This window comes from Nerophis lumbriciformis, linkage group LG18 (assembly GCF_033978685.3).
Source record: "Nerophis lumbriciformis linkage group LG18, RoL_Nlum_v2.1, whole genome shotgun sequence".
In the NCBI taxonomy this organism is placed as follows: domain Eukaryota; kingdom Metazoa; phylum Chordata; class Actinopteri; order Syngnathiformes; family Syngnathidae; genus Nerophis; species Nerophis lumbriciformis.
In genome coordinates this window covers 17,322,946-17,341,475 of record NC_084565.2, presented here as the reverse complement: position 1 = coordinate 17,341,475, position 18,530 = coordinate 17,322,946, and the positions used below count along the sequence as shown (strand labels likewise).

The 18,530-nt window shown below is 32.6% G+C and overlaps 1 protein-coding gene across 1 annotated transcript in view; it reads left to right on the top strand.

The window, feature by feature from the left end:
- Window positions 1-13,130, top strand: part of LOC140679559 (uncharacterized) — a 32,992-nt gene extending 19,862 nt beyond the window's left edge. The window contains exons 2-3 of the mRNA XM_072915150.1: window positions 9,550-9,813; window positions 13,077-13,130. Coding sequence (XP_072771251.1) covers window positions 9,550-9,813; window positions 13,077-13,130 — 318 coding nt within the window. The remainder of the gene's footprint in view (window positions 1-9,549; window positions 9,814-13,076) is intronic.
- The last annotated feature ends 5,400 nt before the right edge of the window (window positions 13,131-18,530 follow it).

The window sequence follows — 18,530 nt, the reverse complement described above, 5'->3', positions numbered from 1 at the left end:
GTCTTATATTGACTACTGTCTCTTTAAGAGCACCAGTCAAGTGCTACAGTACAGAATCCAACTTTTATTATTTTGTCTTTTGTCGTATATTGACTACTATCTCTTTAAGAGCACCAGTCAAGTGCTACAGTACATAATCCAACATGTTTATTTTGTTTTATGTCTTATATTGACTACTGTCTCTTTAAGAGCACCAGTCAAGTGCTACAGTACATAATCCAACTTTTATTATTTTATCTTTTGTCGTATATTGACTACTATCTCTTTAAGAGCACAGTTAAGTGCTACAGTACATAATCCAACATGTTTATTTTGTCTAATGTCTTATATTGACTACTGTCTCTTTAAGAGCACCAGTCAAGTGCTACAGTACATAATCCAACATGTTTATTTTGTCTAAAGTCTTATATTGACTACTGTCTCTTTAAAAGCACCAGTCAAGTGCTACAGTACATAATCCAACATGTTTATTTTGTCTTATGTCTTATATTGACTATTATCTCTTTAAGACCACCAGTCAAGTGCTACAGTATATAATCCAACATGTTTATTTCGTCTATTGTCTTTTATTGACTACTGTCTCTTTAAGAGCACCAGTCAAGTGCTACAGTACATAATCCAACTTTTATTATTTTGTCTTTTGTCGTATATTGACTACTATCTCTTTAAGAGCACCAGTCAAGTGCTACAGTACATAATCCAACTTTTATTATTTTGTCTTATGTTTTATATTGACTACTGTCTCTTTAAGAGCACCAGTCAAGTGCTACAGTACATAATCCAACATGTTTATTTTGTCTAATGTCTTATAGTGACTACTGTCTCTTTAAAGGCACCAGTCAAGTGCTACAGTACATAATCCAACATGTTTATTTTGTTTTATGTCTTGTATTGACTACTGTCTCTTTAAGAGCACAGTCAAGTGCTAGAGTACATAATCCAACATGTTTATTTTGTCTAATGTCTTCTATTGACTACTGTCTCTTTAAGAGCACCAGTCAAGTGCTACAGTACATAATCCAACATGTTTATTTTGTCTTATGTTTTATATTGACTACTGTCTCTTTAAGAGCACCAGTCAAGTGCTACAGTACATAATCCAACATGTTTATTTTGTTTTATGTCTTATATTGACTACTATCTCTTTAAGAGCACCAGTCAAGTGCTACAGTACATAATCCAACTTTTATTATTTTGTCTTGTTTTATATTGACTACTGTCTCTTTAAGAGCACCAGTCAAGTGCTACAGTACATAATCCAACATGTTTATTTTGTTTTATGTCTTATATTGACTACTATCTCTTTAAGAGCACCAGTCAAGTGCTACAGTACATAATCCAACTTTTATTATTTTGTCTTGTTTTATATTGACTACTGTCTCTTTAAGAGCACCAGTCAAGTGCTACAGTACATAATCCAACATGTTTATTTTGTTTTATGTCTTATATTGACTACTATCTCTTTAAGAGCACCAGTCAAGTGCTACAGTACATAATCCAACTTTTATTATTTTGTCTTGTTTTATATTGACTACTGTCTCTTTAAGAGCACCAGTCAAGTGCTACAGTACATAATCCAACATGTTTATTTTGTCTTATGTCTTATATTGACTACTGTCTCTTTAAGAGCACCAGTCAAGTGCTACAGTACATAATCCAACATGTTTATTTTGTTTTATGTCTTATATTGACTACTGTCTCTTTAAGAGCACAGTCAAGTGCTACAGTACATAATCCAACATGTTTATTTTGTCTTATGTCTTATATTGACTACTGTCTCTTTAAGAGCACCAGTCAAGTGCTACAGTACATAATCCAACATGTTTATTTTGTCTTATGTTTTATATTGACTACTGTCTCTTTAAGAGCACCAGTCAAGTGCTACAGTACATAATCCAACATGTTTATTTTGTTTTATGTCTTATATTGACTACTATCTCTTTAAGAGCACCAGTCAAGTGCTACAGTACATAATCCAACTTTTATTATTTTGTCTTGTTTTATATTGACTACTGTCTCTTTAAGAGCACCAGTCAAGTGCTACAGTACATAATCCAACATGTTTATTTTGTCTTATGTCTTATATTGACTACTGTCTCTTTAAGAGCACCAGTCAAGTGCTACAGTACATAATCCAACATGTTTATTTTGTTTTATGTCTTATATTGACTACTGTCTCTTTAAGAGTACAGTCAAGTGCTACAGTACATAATCCAACATGTTTATTTTGTCTTATGTCTTATATTGACTACTGTCTCTTTAAGAGCACCAGTCAAGTGCTACAGTACATAATCCAACATGTTTATTTTGTCTAAAGTCTTATATTGACTACTGTCTCTTTAAAAGCACCAGTCAAGTGCTACAGTACATAATCCAACATGTTTATTTTGTCTTATGTCTTATATTGACTATTATCTCTTTAAGACCACCAGTCAAGTGCTACAGTATATAATCCAACATGTTTATTTCGTCTATTGTCTTATATTGACTACTGTCTCTTTAAGAGCACCAGTCAAGTGCTACAGTACATAATCCAACTTTTATTATTTTGTCTTTTGTCGTATATTGACTACTATCTCTTTAAGAGCACCAGTCAAGTGCTACAGTACATAAACCAACTTTTATTATTTTGTCTTATGTTTTATATTGACTACTGTCTCTTTAAGAGCACCAGTCAAGTGCTACAGTACATAATCCAACATGTTTATTTTGTCTAATGTCTTATAGTGACTACTGTCTCTTTAAAGGCACCAGTCAAGTGCTACAGTACATAATCCAACATGTTTATTTTGTTTTATGTCTTATATTGACTACTGTCTCTTTAAGAGCACAGTCAAGTGCTAGAGTACATAATCCAACATGTTTATTTTGTCTAATGTCTTATATTGACTACTGTCTCTTTAAGAGCACCAGTCAAGTGCTACAGTACATAATCCAACATGTTTATTTTGTTTTATGTTTTATATTGACTACTGTCTCTTTAAGAGCACCAGTCAAGTGCTACAGTACATAATCCAACATGTTTATTTTGTTTTATGTCTTATATTGACTACTATCTCTTTAAGAGCACCAGTCAAGTGCTACAGTACATAATCCAACTTTTATTATTTTGTCTTGTTTTATATTGACTACTGTCTCTTTAAGAGCACCAGTCAAGTGCTACAGTACATAATCCAACATGTTTATTTTGTCTTATGTCTTATATTGACTACTGTCTCTTTAAGAGCACCAGTCAAGTGTTACAGTACATAATCCAACATGTTTATTTTGTTTTATGTCTTATATTGACTACTGTCTCTTTAAGAGCACAGTCAAGTGCTACAGTACATAATCCAACATGTTTATTTTGTCTTATGTCTTATATTGACTACTGTCTCTTTAAGAGCACCAGTCAAGTGCTACAGTACATAATCCAACTTTTATTATTTTGTCTTTTGTCGTATATTGACTACTGTCTCTTTAAGAGCACCAGTCAAGTGCTACAGTACATAATCCAACATGTTTATTTTGTCTTATGTGTTATATTGACTACTGTCTCTTTAAGAGCACAGTCAAGTACTACAGTATATAATCCAACATGTTTATTTTGTTTTATGTCTTATATTGACTACTGTCTCTTTAAGAGCACCAGTCAAGTGCTAGAGTACATAATCCAACTTTTATTATTTTGTCTTTTGTCGTATATTGACTACTGTCTCTTTAAGAGCACCAGTCAAGTGCTACAGTACATAATCCAATTTTTATTATTTTGTCTTTTGTGGTATATTGACTACTATCTCTTTAAGAGCACCAGTCAAGTGCTACAGTACATAATCCAACATGTTTATTTTGTCTAATGTCTTATATTGACTACTGTCTCTTTAAGAGCACCAGTCAAGTGCTACAGTACATAATCCAACATGTTTATTTTGTCTTATGTCTTATATTGACTACTATCTCTTTAAGAGCACCAGTCAAATGCTACAGTACATAATCCAATATGTTTATTTTGTCTTATGTGTTATATTGACTACTGTCTCTTTAAGAGCACCAGTCAAGTGCTACAGTACATAATCCAACATGTTTATTTTGTCTTATGTCTTATATTGACTACTGTCTCTTTAAGAGCACCAGTCAAGTGCTAGAGTACATAATCCAACTTTTATTATTTTGTCTTTTGTCGTATATTGACTACTGTCTCTTTAAGAGCACCAGTCAAGTGCTACAGTACATAATCCAATTTTTATTATTTTGTCTTTTGTGGTATATTGACTACTATCTCTTTAAGAGCACCAGTCAAGTGCTACAGTACATAATCCAACATGTTTATTTTGTCTAATGTCTTATATTGACTACTGTCTCTTTAAGAGCACCAGTCAAGTGCTACAGTACATAATCCAACATGTTTATTTTGTCTTATGTCTTATATTGACTACTATCTCTTTAAGAGCACCAGTCAAATGCTACAGTACATAATCCAATATGTTTATTTTGTCTTATGTGTTATATTGACTACTGTCTCTTTAAGAGCACCAGTCAAGTGCTACAGTACATAATCCAACTTTTATTATTTTGTCTTGTTTTATATTGACTACTGTCTCTTTAAGAGCACCAGTCAAGTCCTACAGTACATAATCCAACATGTTTATTTTGTCTTATGTCTTATATTGACTACTGTCTCTTTAAGAGCACCAGTCAAGTGCTACAGTACATAATCCAACATGTTTATTTTGTCTTATGTTTTATATTGACTACTGTCTCTTTAAGAGCACCAGTCAAGTGCTACAGTACATAATCCAACATGTTTATTTTGTTTTATGTCTTATATTGACTACTATCTCTTTAAGAGCACCAGTCAAGTGCTACAGTACATAATCCAACTTTTATTATTTTGTCTTGTTTTATATTGACTACTGTCTCTTTAAGAGCACCAGTCAAGTGCTACAGTACATAATCCAACATGTTTATTTTGTCTTATGTCTTATATTGACTACTGTCTCTTTAAGAGCACCAGTCAAGTGTTACAGTACATAATCCAACATGTTTATTTTGTTTTATGTCTTATATTGACTACTGTCTCTTTAAGAGCACAGTCAAGTGCTACAGTACATAATCCAACATGTTTATTTTGTCTTATGTCTTATATTGACTACTGTCTCTTTAAGAGCACCAGTCAAGTGCTACAGTACATAATCCAACTTTTATTATTTTGTCTTTTGTCGTATATTGACTACTGTCTCTTTAAGAGCACCAGTCAAGTGCTACAGTACATAATCCAACATGTTTATTTTGTCTTATGTGTTATATTGACTACTGTCTCTTTAAGAGCACAGTCAAGTACTACAGTATATAATCCAACATGTTTATTTTGTTTTATGTCTTATATTGACTACTGTCTCTTTAAGAGCACCAGTCAAGTGCTAGAGTACATAATCCAACTTTTATTATTTTGTCTTTTGTCGTATATTGACTACTGTCTCTTTAAGAGCACCAGTCAAGTGCTACAGTACATAATCCAATTTTTATTATTTTGTCTTTTGTGGTATATTGACTACTATCTCTTTAAGAGCACCAGTCAAGTGCTACAGTACATAATCCAACATGTTTATTTTGTCTAATGTCTTATATTGACTACTGTCTCTTTAAGAGCACCAGTCAAGTGCTACAGTACATAATCCAACATGTTTATTTTGTCTTATGTCTTATATTGACTACTATCTCTTTAAGAGCACCAGTCAAATGCTACAGTACATAATCCAATATGTTTATTTTGTCTTATGTGTTATATTGACTACTGTCTCTTTAAGAGCACCAGTCAAGTGCTACAGTACATAATCCAACATGTTTATTTTGTCTTATGTCTTATATTGACTACTGTCTCTTTAAGAGCACAGTCAAGTGCTACAGTACTTAATCCATCTTTTATTATTTTGTCTTATGTTTTATATTGACTACTGTCTCTTTAAGAGCACCTGTCAAGTGCTACAGTACATAATCCAACTTTTATTATTTTGTCTTTTGTCGTATATTGACTACTATCTCTTTAAGAGCACAGTCAAGTGCTACAATACATAATCCAACATGTTTATTTTGTCTAATGTCTTATATTGACTACTGTCTCTTTAAGAGCACCAGTCAAGTGCTACAGTACATAATCCAACTTTTATTATTTTGTCTTGTTTTATATTGACTACTGTCTCTTTAAGAGCACCAGTCAAGTGCTACAGTACATAATCCAACTTTTATTATTTTGTCTTGTTTTATATTGACTACTGTCTCTTTAAGAGCACCAGTCAAGTGCTACAGTACATAATCCAACATGTTTATTTTGTCTTATGTCTTATATTGACTACTGTCTCTTTAAGAGCACAGTCAAGTGCTACTGTACACAATCCAACATGTTTATTTTGTCTAATGTCTTATATTGACTACTGTCTCTTTAAGAGCACCAGTCAAGTGCTACAGTACATAATCCAACTTTTATTATTTTGTCTTTTGTCGTATATTGACTACTGTCTCTTTAAGATTACAGTCAAGTGCTACAGTACATAATCCAACTTTTATTATTTTGTCTTTTGTCGTATATTGACTACTATCTCTTTAAGAGCACCAGTCAAGTGCTACAGTACATAATCCAACATGTTTATTTTGTCTTTTGTCTTATATTGACTACTGTCTCTTTTGGAGCACCAGTCAAGTGCTACAGTACATAATCCAATTTTTATTATTTTGTCTTTTGTCGTATATTGACTACTGTCTCTTTAAGAGCACAGTCAAGTGCTACAGTACATAATCCAACTTTTATTATTTTGTCTTTTGTCGTATATTTACTACTGTCTCTTTAAGAGCACCAGTCAAGTGCTACAGTACATAATCCAACATGTTTATTTTGTCTAATGTCTTATATTGACTACTGTCTCTTTAAGAGCACCAGTCAAGTGCTACAGTACATAATCCAACATGTTTATTTTGTCTAATGTCTTATAGTGACTACTGTCTCTTTAAAGGCACCAGTCAAGTGCTACAGTACATAATCCAACATGTTTATTTTGTTTTATGTCTTATATTGACTACTGTCTCTTTAAGAGCACAGTCAAGTGCTAGAGTACATAATCCAACATGTTTATTTTGTCTAATGTCTTATATTGACTACTGTCTCTTAAAGAGCACCAGTCAAGTACTACAGTACATAATCCAACATGTTTATTTTGTCTTATGTCTTATATTGACTACTGTCTCTTTAAGAGCACCAGTCAAGTGCTACGGTACATAATCCAACATGTTTATTTTGTTTTATGTCTTATATTGACTACTGTCTCTTTAAGAGCACCAGTCAAGTGCTACAGTACATAATCCAACTTTTATTATTTTGTCTTATGTCTTATATTGACTACTGTCTCTTTAAGAGCACCAGTCAAGTGCTACAGTACATAATCCAACATGTTTATTTTGTCTAAAGTCTTATATTGACTACTGTCTCTTTAAAAGCACCAGTCAAGTGCTACAGTACATAATCCAACATGTTTATTTTGTCTTATGTCTTATATTGACTATTATCTCTTTAAGACCACCAGTCAAGTGCTACAGTATATAATCCAACATGTTTATTTCGTCTATTGTCTTATATTGACTACTGTCTCTTTAAGAGCACCAGTCAAGTGCTACAGTACATAATCCAACTTTTATTATTTTGTCTTTTGTCGTATATTGCCTACTGTCTCTTTAAGAGCACAGTCAAGTGCTACAGTACATAATCCAACTTTTATTATTTTGTCTTTTGTCGTATATTTACTACTGTCTCTTTAAGAGCACCAGTCAAGTGCTACAGTACATAATCCAACATGTTTATTTTGTCTAATGTCTTATATTGACTACTGTCTCTTTAAGAGCACCAGTCAAGTGCTACAGTACAGAATCCAACTTTTATTATTTTGTCTTTTGTTGTATATTGACTACTATCTCTTTAAGAGCACCAGTCAAGTGCTACAGTACATAATCCAACATGTTTATTTCGTCTAATGTTTTATATTGACTACTGTCTCTTTAAGAGCACCAGTCAAGTGCTACAGTACAGAATCCAACTTTTATTATTTTGTCTTTTGTCGTATATTGACTACTATCTCTTTAAGAGCACCAGTCAAGTGCTACAGTACATAATCCAACATGTTTATTTTGTCTTATGTCTTATATTGACTACTATCTCTTTAAGAGCACCAGTCAAGTGCTACAGTACATAATCCAACATGTTTATTTTGTTTTATGTCTTATATTGACTACTATCTCTTTAAGAGCACCAGTCAAGTGCTACAGTACATAATCCAACATGTTTATTATGTCTAATGTCTTATATTGACTACTGTCTCTTTAAGAGCACCAGTCAAGTGCTACAGTACATAATCCAACATGTTTATTTTGTCTAATGTCTTATATTGACTACTGTCTCTTTAAAAGCACCAGTCAAGTGCTACAGTACATAATCCAACATGTTTATTTTGTCTTATGTCTTAAATTGACTATTATCTCTTTAAGAGCACCAGTCAAGTGCTACAGTACATAATCCAACATGTTTATTTTGTCTAATGTCTTATATTGACTACTGTCTCTTTAAGAGCACCAGTCAAGTGCTACAGTACATAATCCAACTTTTATTATTTTGTCTTTTGTCGTATATTGACTACTATCTCTTTAAGAGCACCAGTCAAGTGCTACAGTACATAATCCAACTTTTATTATTTTGTCTTTTGTCGTATATTGACTACTATCTCTTTAAGAGCACAGTCAAGTGCTACAGTACATAATCCAACATGTTTATTTTGTCTAATGTCTTATATTGACTACTGTCTCTTTAAGAGCACCAGTCAAGTGCTACAGTACATAATCCAACATGTTTATTTTGTCTCATGTTTTATATTGTATACCTGCCACATTCAATTTGACATTTATTTAAACATAACTCCTAAACCACACATGCACAATGGCTAATAATACCTGGGGAAATGTCTCTGAGTTTTACTAGAAAAAATATATTGTGTAAGGTTTGTAAAGACACAAGTTAGTTTTTTTTACTCAATATAACAGTATAGCTGTCATACTATATATAAATAAATGGGTTGTACTTGTATAGCGCTTTTCTACCTTCAAGGTACTCAAAGCGCTTTGACACTACTTCCACATTTACCCATTCACACACTGATGAAGGGAGCTGCCATGCAAGGCGCTAACCAGCACCCATCAGGAGCAAGGGTGAAGTGTCTTGCTCAGGACACAACGGACATGACGAGGTTGGTACTAGGTGGGGATTGAACCAGGGACCCTCGGGTCGCGCACGGCCATTCTTCCACTGCGCCAAACATTACTCCAAAACCAAACATGTATTATGTCTAAAAATGCCTGTAATATTGTATCTGTGTGAGTTTTACTAGAATCAGTTGTTTTTGTAAGGTTTTCAAATACCAAAATTAGGTTTTATTTACTTTGACAGTTAAACATAACTCCTAAACAACAAATGCAAAATAGCTAATAATGCTTGGAGAGATGTATCGTTGTTATAGCGAGCCTGCTGACCAACAGCATCTCTGTCTGGACTGGAGCCTGCAGTGCCTCAGACTGGAAGTATCTCCAGAGAGTGGTGAGGACGGCGGAAAAGATCATCAGGACTCCTCTTCCTCCTATCCAGGAGATGGCAAAAAGTGCTGCCTGACCAGGGCTCAGAAAATTTGCAAAGACTCCTCCCACCCCCACCAAGGACAGTTTTCACTGCTGGACTCTAGAAAGAGGTTCCGCAGCCTCCGAAGCAGAACCTCCAGCTTCTGTAGCAGCTTCTTCCCTCAGGCCGTAAGACTCTTGAACGCATCATAATTAAATTATCTCCTAAACTCCCCTCAAAATGAATTAACTCGCTGGAATGAAATAAACAATATAACATACACCCATAAACGTGGGCGCATGTGGAAAAAGTGCAATATATTTATCTGCACAGTAATCTATTTATCTATTTATATATATATTTATATATATTTATTTATTATATATATATATATATATATATATATATATATATATATATATATATATATATAGTATTTATATATTATTTATTTATATTTATGTATCGAAATATGCACCTTATTGCTTTTTTATCCTGCACTACGACATTTCGTTCTTATCTGTGCTGTAAAGTTCAAATTTGAATGACAATAAAAAGAAAGTCTAAGTCTAAGTCTAAGTCTTTACTAGAATAACGATCTTTTGTAAGGTTTGCAAAGACACAAGTTAGTTTTTTTTTTTACTCAATGGTAATATACAGTATAAATATGAAAGTTGTATAATCAAAACTCCAAAACCAAACATGCAATCCGTCTAAAAATGCATGTAATATTGGATCTATGTGAGTTTTACCAGAATCAGGTATTTTGGTAAGGTTTACAATTACAAAAAGGTTTCACTCATAATGACAGTATAACTGCCACATTCAATTTGACATCTATTTAAACATAACTCCTAAACCACACATGCACAATGGCAATTAATGCCTGGAGAAATGTCTCTTTGTGAGTTTTACTGGAAAAAAAATATTTCGTAATGTTTGTACCGACACAAGTTAGTTTTTTTTACTCAATATGACAGTGTTACTGTCATACTAAATATGAAAGTTATATAAACATAACTCCAAAACCAAACATGCATTATCTCTAAAAATGCCTGTAATTTTGTATCCATGTGAGTTTTACTAGAATCAGTTGTTTTTGTAAGGTTTGCAAATACAAAATATGGGTTTTACTCACAGTATACTGTCACACTCAATCTGACAGTTATTTAAACATAACTCCTAAACCACACATGCCAAATGGCTAATAATGCCTGGAGAAATGTCTCTTTGTGAGTTTTGCAGGAAAAAAAAATATTTTGTAAGGTTTGTAAAGACACAAGTTAGTTTTTATTACTCAATATGACAGTATTACTGTAATACTAAATATGAAAGTTATATAAACACAACTCCAAAATCAAACATGCATCATGTCTAAAAATGCCTGCAATATTGCATCCATGTGAGTTTTACTAGAATCAGTTGTTTTTGTAAGGTTTTTGCAAATACAAAAATTAGGTTTTACTCACTATGACAGTTATTTAAACATAACTCCTAAACAACAAATGCAAAATGACTAAAACAATGATCTTTTGTATGGTTTGCAAAGACACAAGTTTGTTTTTTGTACTCAATATGATAGTATAACTGTTATACTAAATATGAAAGTTGTATAAACATAACCCCAAAACCAAACATGTAATCTGTCTAAAAATGCCTGTAATATTGAATCTTTGTGAGTTTTACCAGAATCAGGTATTTTGGTAAGGTTTACAATTACAAAAATTAGGTCATGATGACAGTATTACTGCCACATTCAATATGACAGTTATTTAAACATAACTCCTAAACCACACATGCAAAATGGCTAATAATGCCTGTAGATATGTATCTTTGTGAGTTTTACTAGAAAAAATATATTTTGTAAGTTAGTTTTTTTACTTAATATGACAGTATAACTGTCATACTAAATCCATCCATTTTCTTCCGCTTATCCGAGGTCCGGTTGCAGGGGCAGCAGCCTAAGCAGAGAAGCCCGGACTTCCCTATCCCCAACCACTTCGTCCAGCTCTTCTCGGGGGATCCCGAGGCGTTCGACAGCCCAGCCGGGAGACATAGTCTTCCCAATGTGTCCTGGGTCTTCCCCGCGGCCTCCTGCCCGTCGGACTTGCCCTAATGAAAAAAGCAATACAAATGTATTCAAACACAACTCTAAACAAAAGATGTAAAATGTCTAAAAATGCCTGTAATATTGAATCTATGTGAGTTTTACCAGAATCAGGTATTGTGGTAAGGTAAACATTTACAAAAATTAGGTTTTACTCATAATAACAGTATAACTGCCACATTCAATTTGACATTTATTTATACATAACTCCTAAACCACATGTGCACAATGGCTAATAATGCCTGGAGAAATGTCTCTTTTTGAGTTTTACTGGAAAAAAAAACATTTTTTAAGGTTTGTACAGATACAAGTTAGTTTTTTTTATTCAATATGACAGTATTACTGTCATACAAAATATGAAAGTTATATAAACATTACTCCAAAACCAAACATGCATTATGTCTAAAATTTCCTGTAATATTGTATCCATGTGAGTTTTAGTAGAATCATTTGTTTTCATAAGGTTTGCAATTACAAAATATGGGTTTTACTCACTATGACAGTATACTGTCACACTCATATTTCATAGATTATTTAAACATAAGTCCTAAACCACACATGCAAAATGGTTAATAATGCCTTGAGTTATGTATCTTTGTGAGTTTTACTAGAAAAAAAATATTTTTCTAATGTTTGCAAAGACACAAGTTAGTTTTTTACTTAATATGACAGTATAACTGTCATACTAAATCCATCCATTTTCTTCCTGCTTATCCGAGGTCAGGTTGCGGGGGCAGCAGCCTAAGCAGAGAAGCCCAGACTTTCCTCTCCCCAGCCACTTTGTCCAGCTCTTCTCGGGGGATCCTGAGGCATTTACAGGCCAGCCAGGAGACATAAATAGATAGATAGATAGATAGTACTTTATTGATTCCTTCAGGAGAGTTCCCTCAGGAAAATTTAAATTCCAGCAGTATTGTACACAATTGTAAAAAGTGAAAAGTAAATAATGGGGGTATAAATTGAAACAAAATAGAAACATATTACAATAGAATAAAAATAAAAAGCAACAATGAGAATAAAAATATAACAGTAAAATAAGAATATAACAAGAGAAACTAGGCAGTAGTGACCATGTTTTGAAAAAATATTGCACTCTTATTGATTTGCATCCCCTGTCATCCTAGTAGCCCCCCTCCCCCCAGAGAAGAGTTGTACAGTCTAATGGCATGTGGGACAAAGGACAGCCGCCTCAGGAAGTACAGCTCTGTCCTTTCCTGTACAAGTGGTCTGTGTTAACAGTCCAGTCCAGCTTATATTAAATCCATGTGATTTGCATTCTTATGCAAATCACATGGATTTCCTCAAAAGAAGAAAAGGTGAGTGTCACAGTGTTCCTCCCGGCAGGACCTAAAGGTGTCGTCAGGACACCGGCGGGAGGCGTCGGAGGAAACAATCTAAACTTTGGCAGAGTTCCAACTGACGGCTGGAAGAGGAACTAAACGTGCAGCGTCATATCCACCCACACCCCAAGGTACTTGAATGATAGTCTTCCCAATGTGTCCTGGGTCTTCCCCGTGGCCTCCTGCCGGTCGGCCTTGCCCTAACGAAAATAGCAATAAAAAATGTATTCAAACACAACTCCTAAACCATACATGTAAAATGTCTAAAAATGCCTGTAAAATTGAATCTATGTTTTACTAGAATCAGTTGTTTTTATAAGGTTTGCAAATACAAAATTAGGTTTTACACATAATGACAGTATAACTGCCACACTCAATATGACAGTTATTTAAACATAACTCCTAAACCACACATGAAAAATGTCTAATAATGCGTGAAGAAATGTATCTTTGTGATTTTTATTAGAAACCTTTTCTTTTGTGAGGTTTGCAAAGACACAAGTTAGTTTTACTCAATATGACAGTGTAACTGCCACACTCACTATGACAGTTATTTAAACATAACTCCTAAACTCATACTTGCCAACATTGAGACCTCCGATTTCAGGAGGTGGGGGTGGGGAAGGCATGGTCGGGGGTGGGGTGGGGGCGTGGTTGGGGGTGTGGTTAAGAGGGGAGGAGTATATTTAGAGCTAGAATTCACCAAGTCAAGTATTTCATATATATATATATATATATATATATATATATATATATATATATATATATATATATATATATATATATATATATATATATATATATATGTATATATATATATATATATATATATATATATATATATATATATATATATATATATATATATATATTTATATATACACACATATTAAAAAAAACTTGACTTTCAGTGAATTCTAGCTATATATATATATATATATATATATATATATACATGTATGTGTGGGGGAAAAAATCACAAGACTACTTCATCTCTACAGGCCTGTTTCATGAGGGGTTCCCTCAATCATCAGGAGATATAAGACATATATATATATATATATATATATATATATATATATATTAGAGATGCGCGGATAGGCAATTTATTTCATCCGCAACCGCGTCAGAAAGTCGTCAACCATCCGCCATCCACCCGATGTAACGTTTGATCAGAACTGCACCCGCCCGCCATCCGCCCGTTGTTATATATCTAATATTAATAAAAAAAAAAAAAAAAGGGTGAAAACTACGCGAATTGCACCTTGTGCAGACAAGATTTTTCGATCGGACACGGAGGAATTAGCGATGTAAAAGACCACGTTGGGACAAAAAAACACAAGTCTAATGCCGTTGCTAGCGATACAAGTGGAAAACTTTCAACGTTTTTCGTCGCCCAAACAGATTCTTTGGATGTGATAAATGCCGAAGTTTTATTTACGGAGGCAATAATTGAGCATGGACTTCCAATCGCACTGGCTGATCACATGGGACAGTTAATGTAATGCAACCTTTAAAAATCATTATGCGGTGATCGCGATCCCAAAAATAAACTTTTCTTGCATGATAATGTCCAGAAAAATTTGCTTTATATTACTATAGAGTCCTTTTAACGAATGAGTTTGATGGTTTATCACAAACCTTAAATGAAATTCCATGGCCACCGTCCTGCTCTCTATATCAACCAGGGTGAGCCCCACCCCTTTCGTGAGCGCACTGCGAAAGCGGACGAGACGGGGTGTCGGTGCGGTGGGCGCGGTAGTGACCCTGGACGTGCGTCGGGCCCTTCTCACGGATCGCCTCAGCTACGGCTCCCGGTGGGGCCCTCTCGGGGGAAGGGGCCTCGGTCCCGGACCCCGGCGAGGCGTCCCTTCTCCGCTCCGTAAAAGTGTCCATCTCTTTTCTTTTTTTTTCTTCTGTTGTGGCATATGCAGCAGGTGCCTGCTCGTTTTTCGTATGTGGGTAACAACATTTAACTATGTATATATATTTCCGAATTGGTTTAACTGCCACCCGCAAAAAAAATAAAAAAATAAAAAAAATATCTAATTAATCCGCCCGACCCGACCCGCGAGCGGATAAAATCTTATTGTTTTTAATTTCATCCGCCCGATCCGCGGATAATCCGCGGACTCCGCGGTTGTGTCCGCAAACCGCGCATCTCTAATATATATATATATATATATATGTATATATATATATATATATATATATATATATATATATATATATATATATATATATACATATATATATATATATATATATATATAAAATAAATACTTGAATTTCAGTTTTCATTTATTTACACATATACACACACATAACACTCATCTACTCATTGTTGAGTTAAGGGTTGAATTGTCCATCCTTGTTCTATTCTCTGTCACTATTTTTATAACCATGCTGAATTTTTACCAGAATCAGGTATTTTTGGTAAGGTTTACAAATACAAACATTAGGTTTTACTCATTATGACAGTATACTGTCACATTCAATCTGACAGTTATTTAAACATATTGTAACTCCTAATCCACGAATACAAAATGGCTAATAATGCCTGGAGAAATGTATCTTTAAGAGTTTTCCTGGGAAAAAAATAAATACAAAATTATAAGGTTTGTAAAGACACAAGTTAGTTTTTGTACTTAATATGACATTAGAACTGTCATACTAAATATGAAAGTTAAATAAACATAACTCCAAAACCAAACTTGCAATACATCTAAAAATGCCTGTAATATTGAATCTATGTGAGTTTTACCAGAATCAGGTATTTTGGTAAGGTTTACAAATACAAAAATTGGGTTTTACTCATAATGACATAACTGCCATATTCAAAATAACAGTTATTTAAACATAACTCCTAAACCAAACATGCTAAATAGCTAATAATGCCTGGAGAAATGTATCTTTGTGAGTTTTACTAGAAAAAAATATTTTGTAAGGTTTGTAAAGACAAAAGTTTTTTTTTTTTTTTACTCAATATGATGGTATAACTTTCAAACTAAATATAAAAGTAATATAAACATCATTCCAAAACCAAACTCCTAAACCAAACTTGCAATTCGTCTTAAACTGCCTGTAATGTTGAATCTATATGGGTTTTACCAGAATCAGGTATTTTGGTAAGGTTTACAAATACAAAACTTGGGTTTTACTCATAATGACAGTATAACTGCATTATTTGATATGACAGTTATTTAAACATAACTCCTAAACCAAACATGATAAATAGCTAATAATGCCTGGAAAAATGTATATAAACATAACTCCAAAACCAAACATGCATTATGTCTAAAAATGCCTGCAATATTGTATCTATGTGAGTTTTACCAGAATAAAGAATTTTGGTAAGGTTTATAAATACAAAAATTAGGTTTTACTCACAATGACAGCATAACTGCCACCCTCAATATGACGGTTATGTTAACATAACTCCTAAACCACACATGCAAAATGGCTAATAATGCCTGGAGAAATGTATCTGTGTGAGTTTTACAGGAAAACAAATATTTTGTAAGGTTTGATAAGACACAAAATAGGTTTTTTTATTCAATATGTTTGTATAACTGTCATAATAAATGTAAAAGTTATAGAAACATAACTCCAATACCAAACATGCAATCCGTCTAAAAATGCCTGTAATATTGAATCTATGTGAGTTTTACCAGAATCAGGTATTTTGGTAAGGTTTACAAATACAAAAATTGGGTTTTACTCATAATGACAGTATAACTGCCATATTCAAAATAACAGTTATTTAAACATAACTCCTAAACCAAACATGTTAAATAGCTAACAAGAAATGTATCTTTGTGAGTTTTACTAGAAAAGAATATTTTGTAAGGTTTGTAAAGACAGAAGTTTTTTGTTTTTTTACTCAATATGATGGTATAACTGTCAAACTAAATATAAAAGTAATATAAACATCATTCCAAAACCAAACTCTTAAACGAAACTTGCAATCCGTCTTAAACGGATATTATTGAATATATATATATATATATATCGAATATATATATATATATATATATATATATATATATATATATATATATATATATATATATATATATATATATATATATATATATATATATATATATATACACATATATATATATATATATATATATATATATATATATATATATATATATATATATATATATATATATATATATATATATCGAATATTGAATCTATATGAGTTTTACCAGAATCAGGTATTTTGGTAAGGTTTACAAATACAAAACTTGGGTTTTACTCATAATGACAGTATAACTGCATTATTTGTTATGACAGTTATTTAAACATAACTCCTAAACCAAACATGATAAATAGCTAATAATGCCTGGAAAAATGTATATAAACATAACTCCAAAACCAAACATGCATTATGTCTAAAAATGCCTGTAATATTGTATCTATGTGAGTTTTACCAGAATCAGGAATTTTGGTAAGGTTTATAAATACAAAAATTAGGTTTTACACATAATGACAGTATAACTGCCACCCTCAATATGACGGTTATGTTAACTTAACAAACCACACATGCAAAATGGCTAATAATGCCTGGAGAAATGTATCTTTGTGAGTTTTACAGGAAAAAAAACATTTTGTAAGGTTTGATAAGACACAAAATAGTTTTTTTTTATTCAATATGTTTGTATAACTGTCATAATAAATGTAAAAGTTATATAAACATAACTCCAATACCAAACATGCAATCCGTCTAAAAATGCCTGTAATATTGAATCTATGTGAGTTTTACTAGAATCAGGTATTTTGTTAAGGTTTACAAATAAAAAATCTAGGTTTTACTCACTATGACAGTATACTGTCACATTCACTCTGACTGTTATTTAAACACAAATTCTAAACCACAGATGCAAAATGGCTAATAATAACTGGAGAAATGTATTTTTGTGAGTTTTACTGGAAAAAAAATATTTTGTAAGGTTTGTATACACACAAGTTAGTTTTTTTTACTCAATATGATGGGAACATGCTTTATGTCTAAAAAAATCCTGTAATATTTTATCCATGTGAGTTTTATCAGAATCAGTTATTTTGGTAATTTTACAAATACAAAAAATAGGTTTTACTCATAATGACAGTATATCTGCCACACTCAATATGACAGTTATTTAAACATAACTCTAAACCAAACATGGTTAATGGCTAATAATGCCTGGAGAAATGTATCTTTGTGAGTTTTACTGGAAAACATTTTTTTTAAGGTTTATAAAGACACAAGTTAGTATTTTTTACTCAATATGACAGTATAACTGTAATACTAAATGTAAAAAATATATAAACATAACTCCAAAACCAAACATGCATTATGTTTAAAAATGCCTGTAATTTTGTATCCATGCGAGTTTTACTAAAATCAATTGTTGAGTTTTACGAGAATAAGTTGTTTTTGTAAGGTTTGCAAATACAAAATATT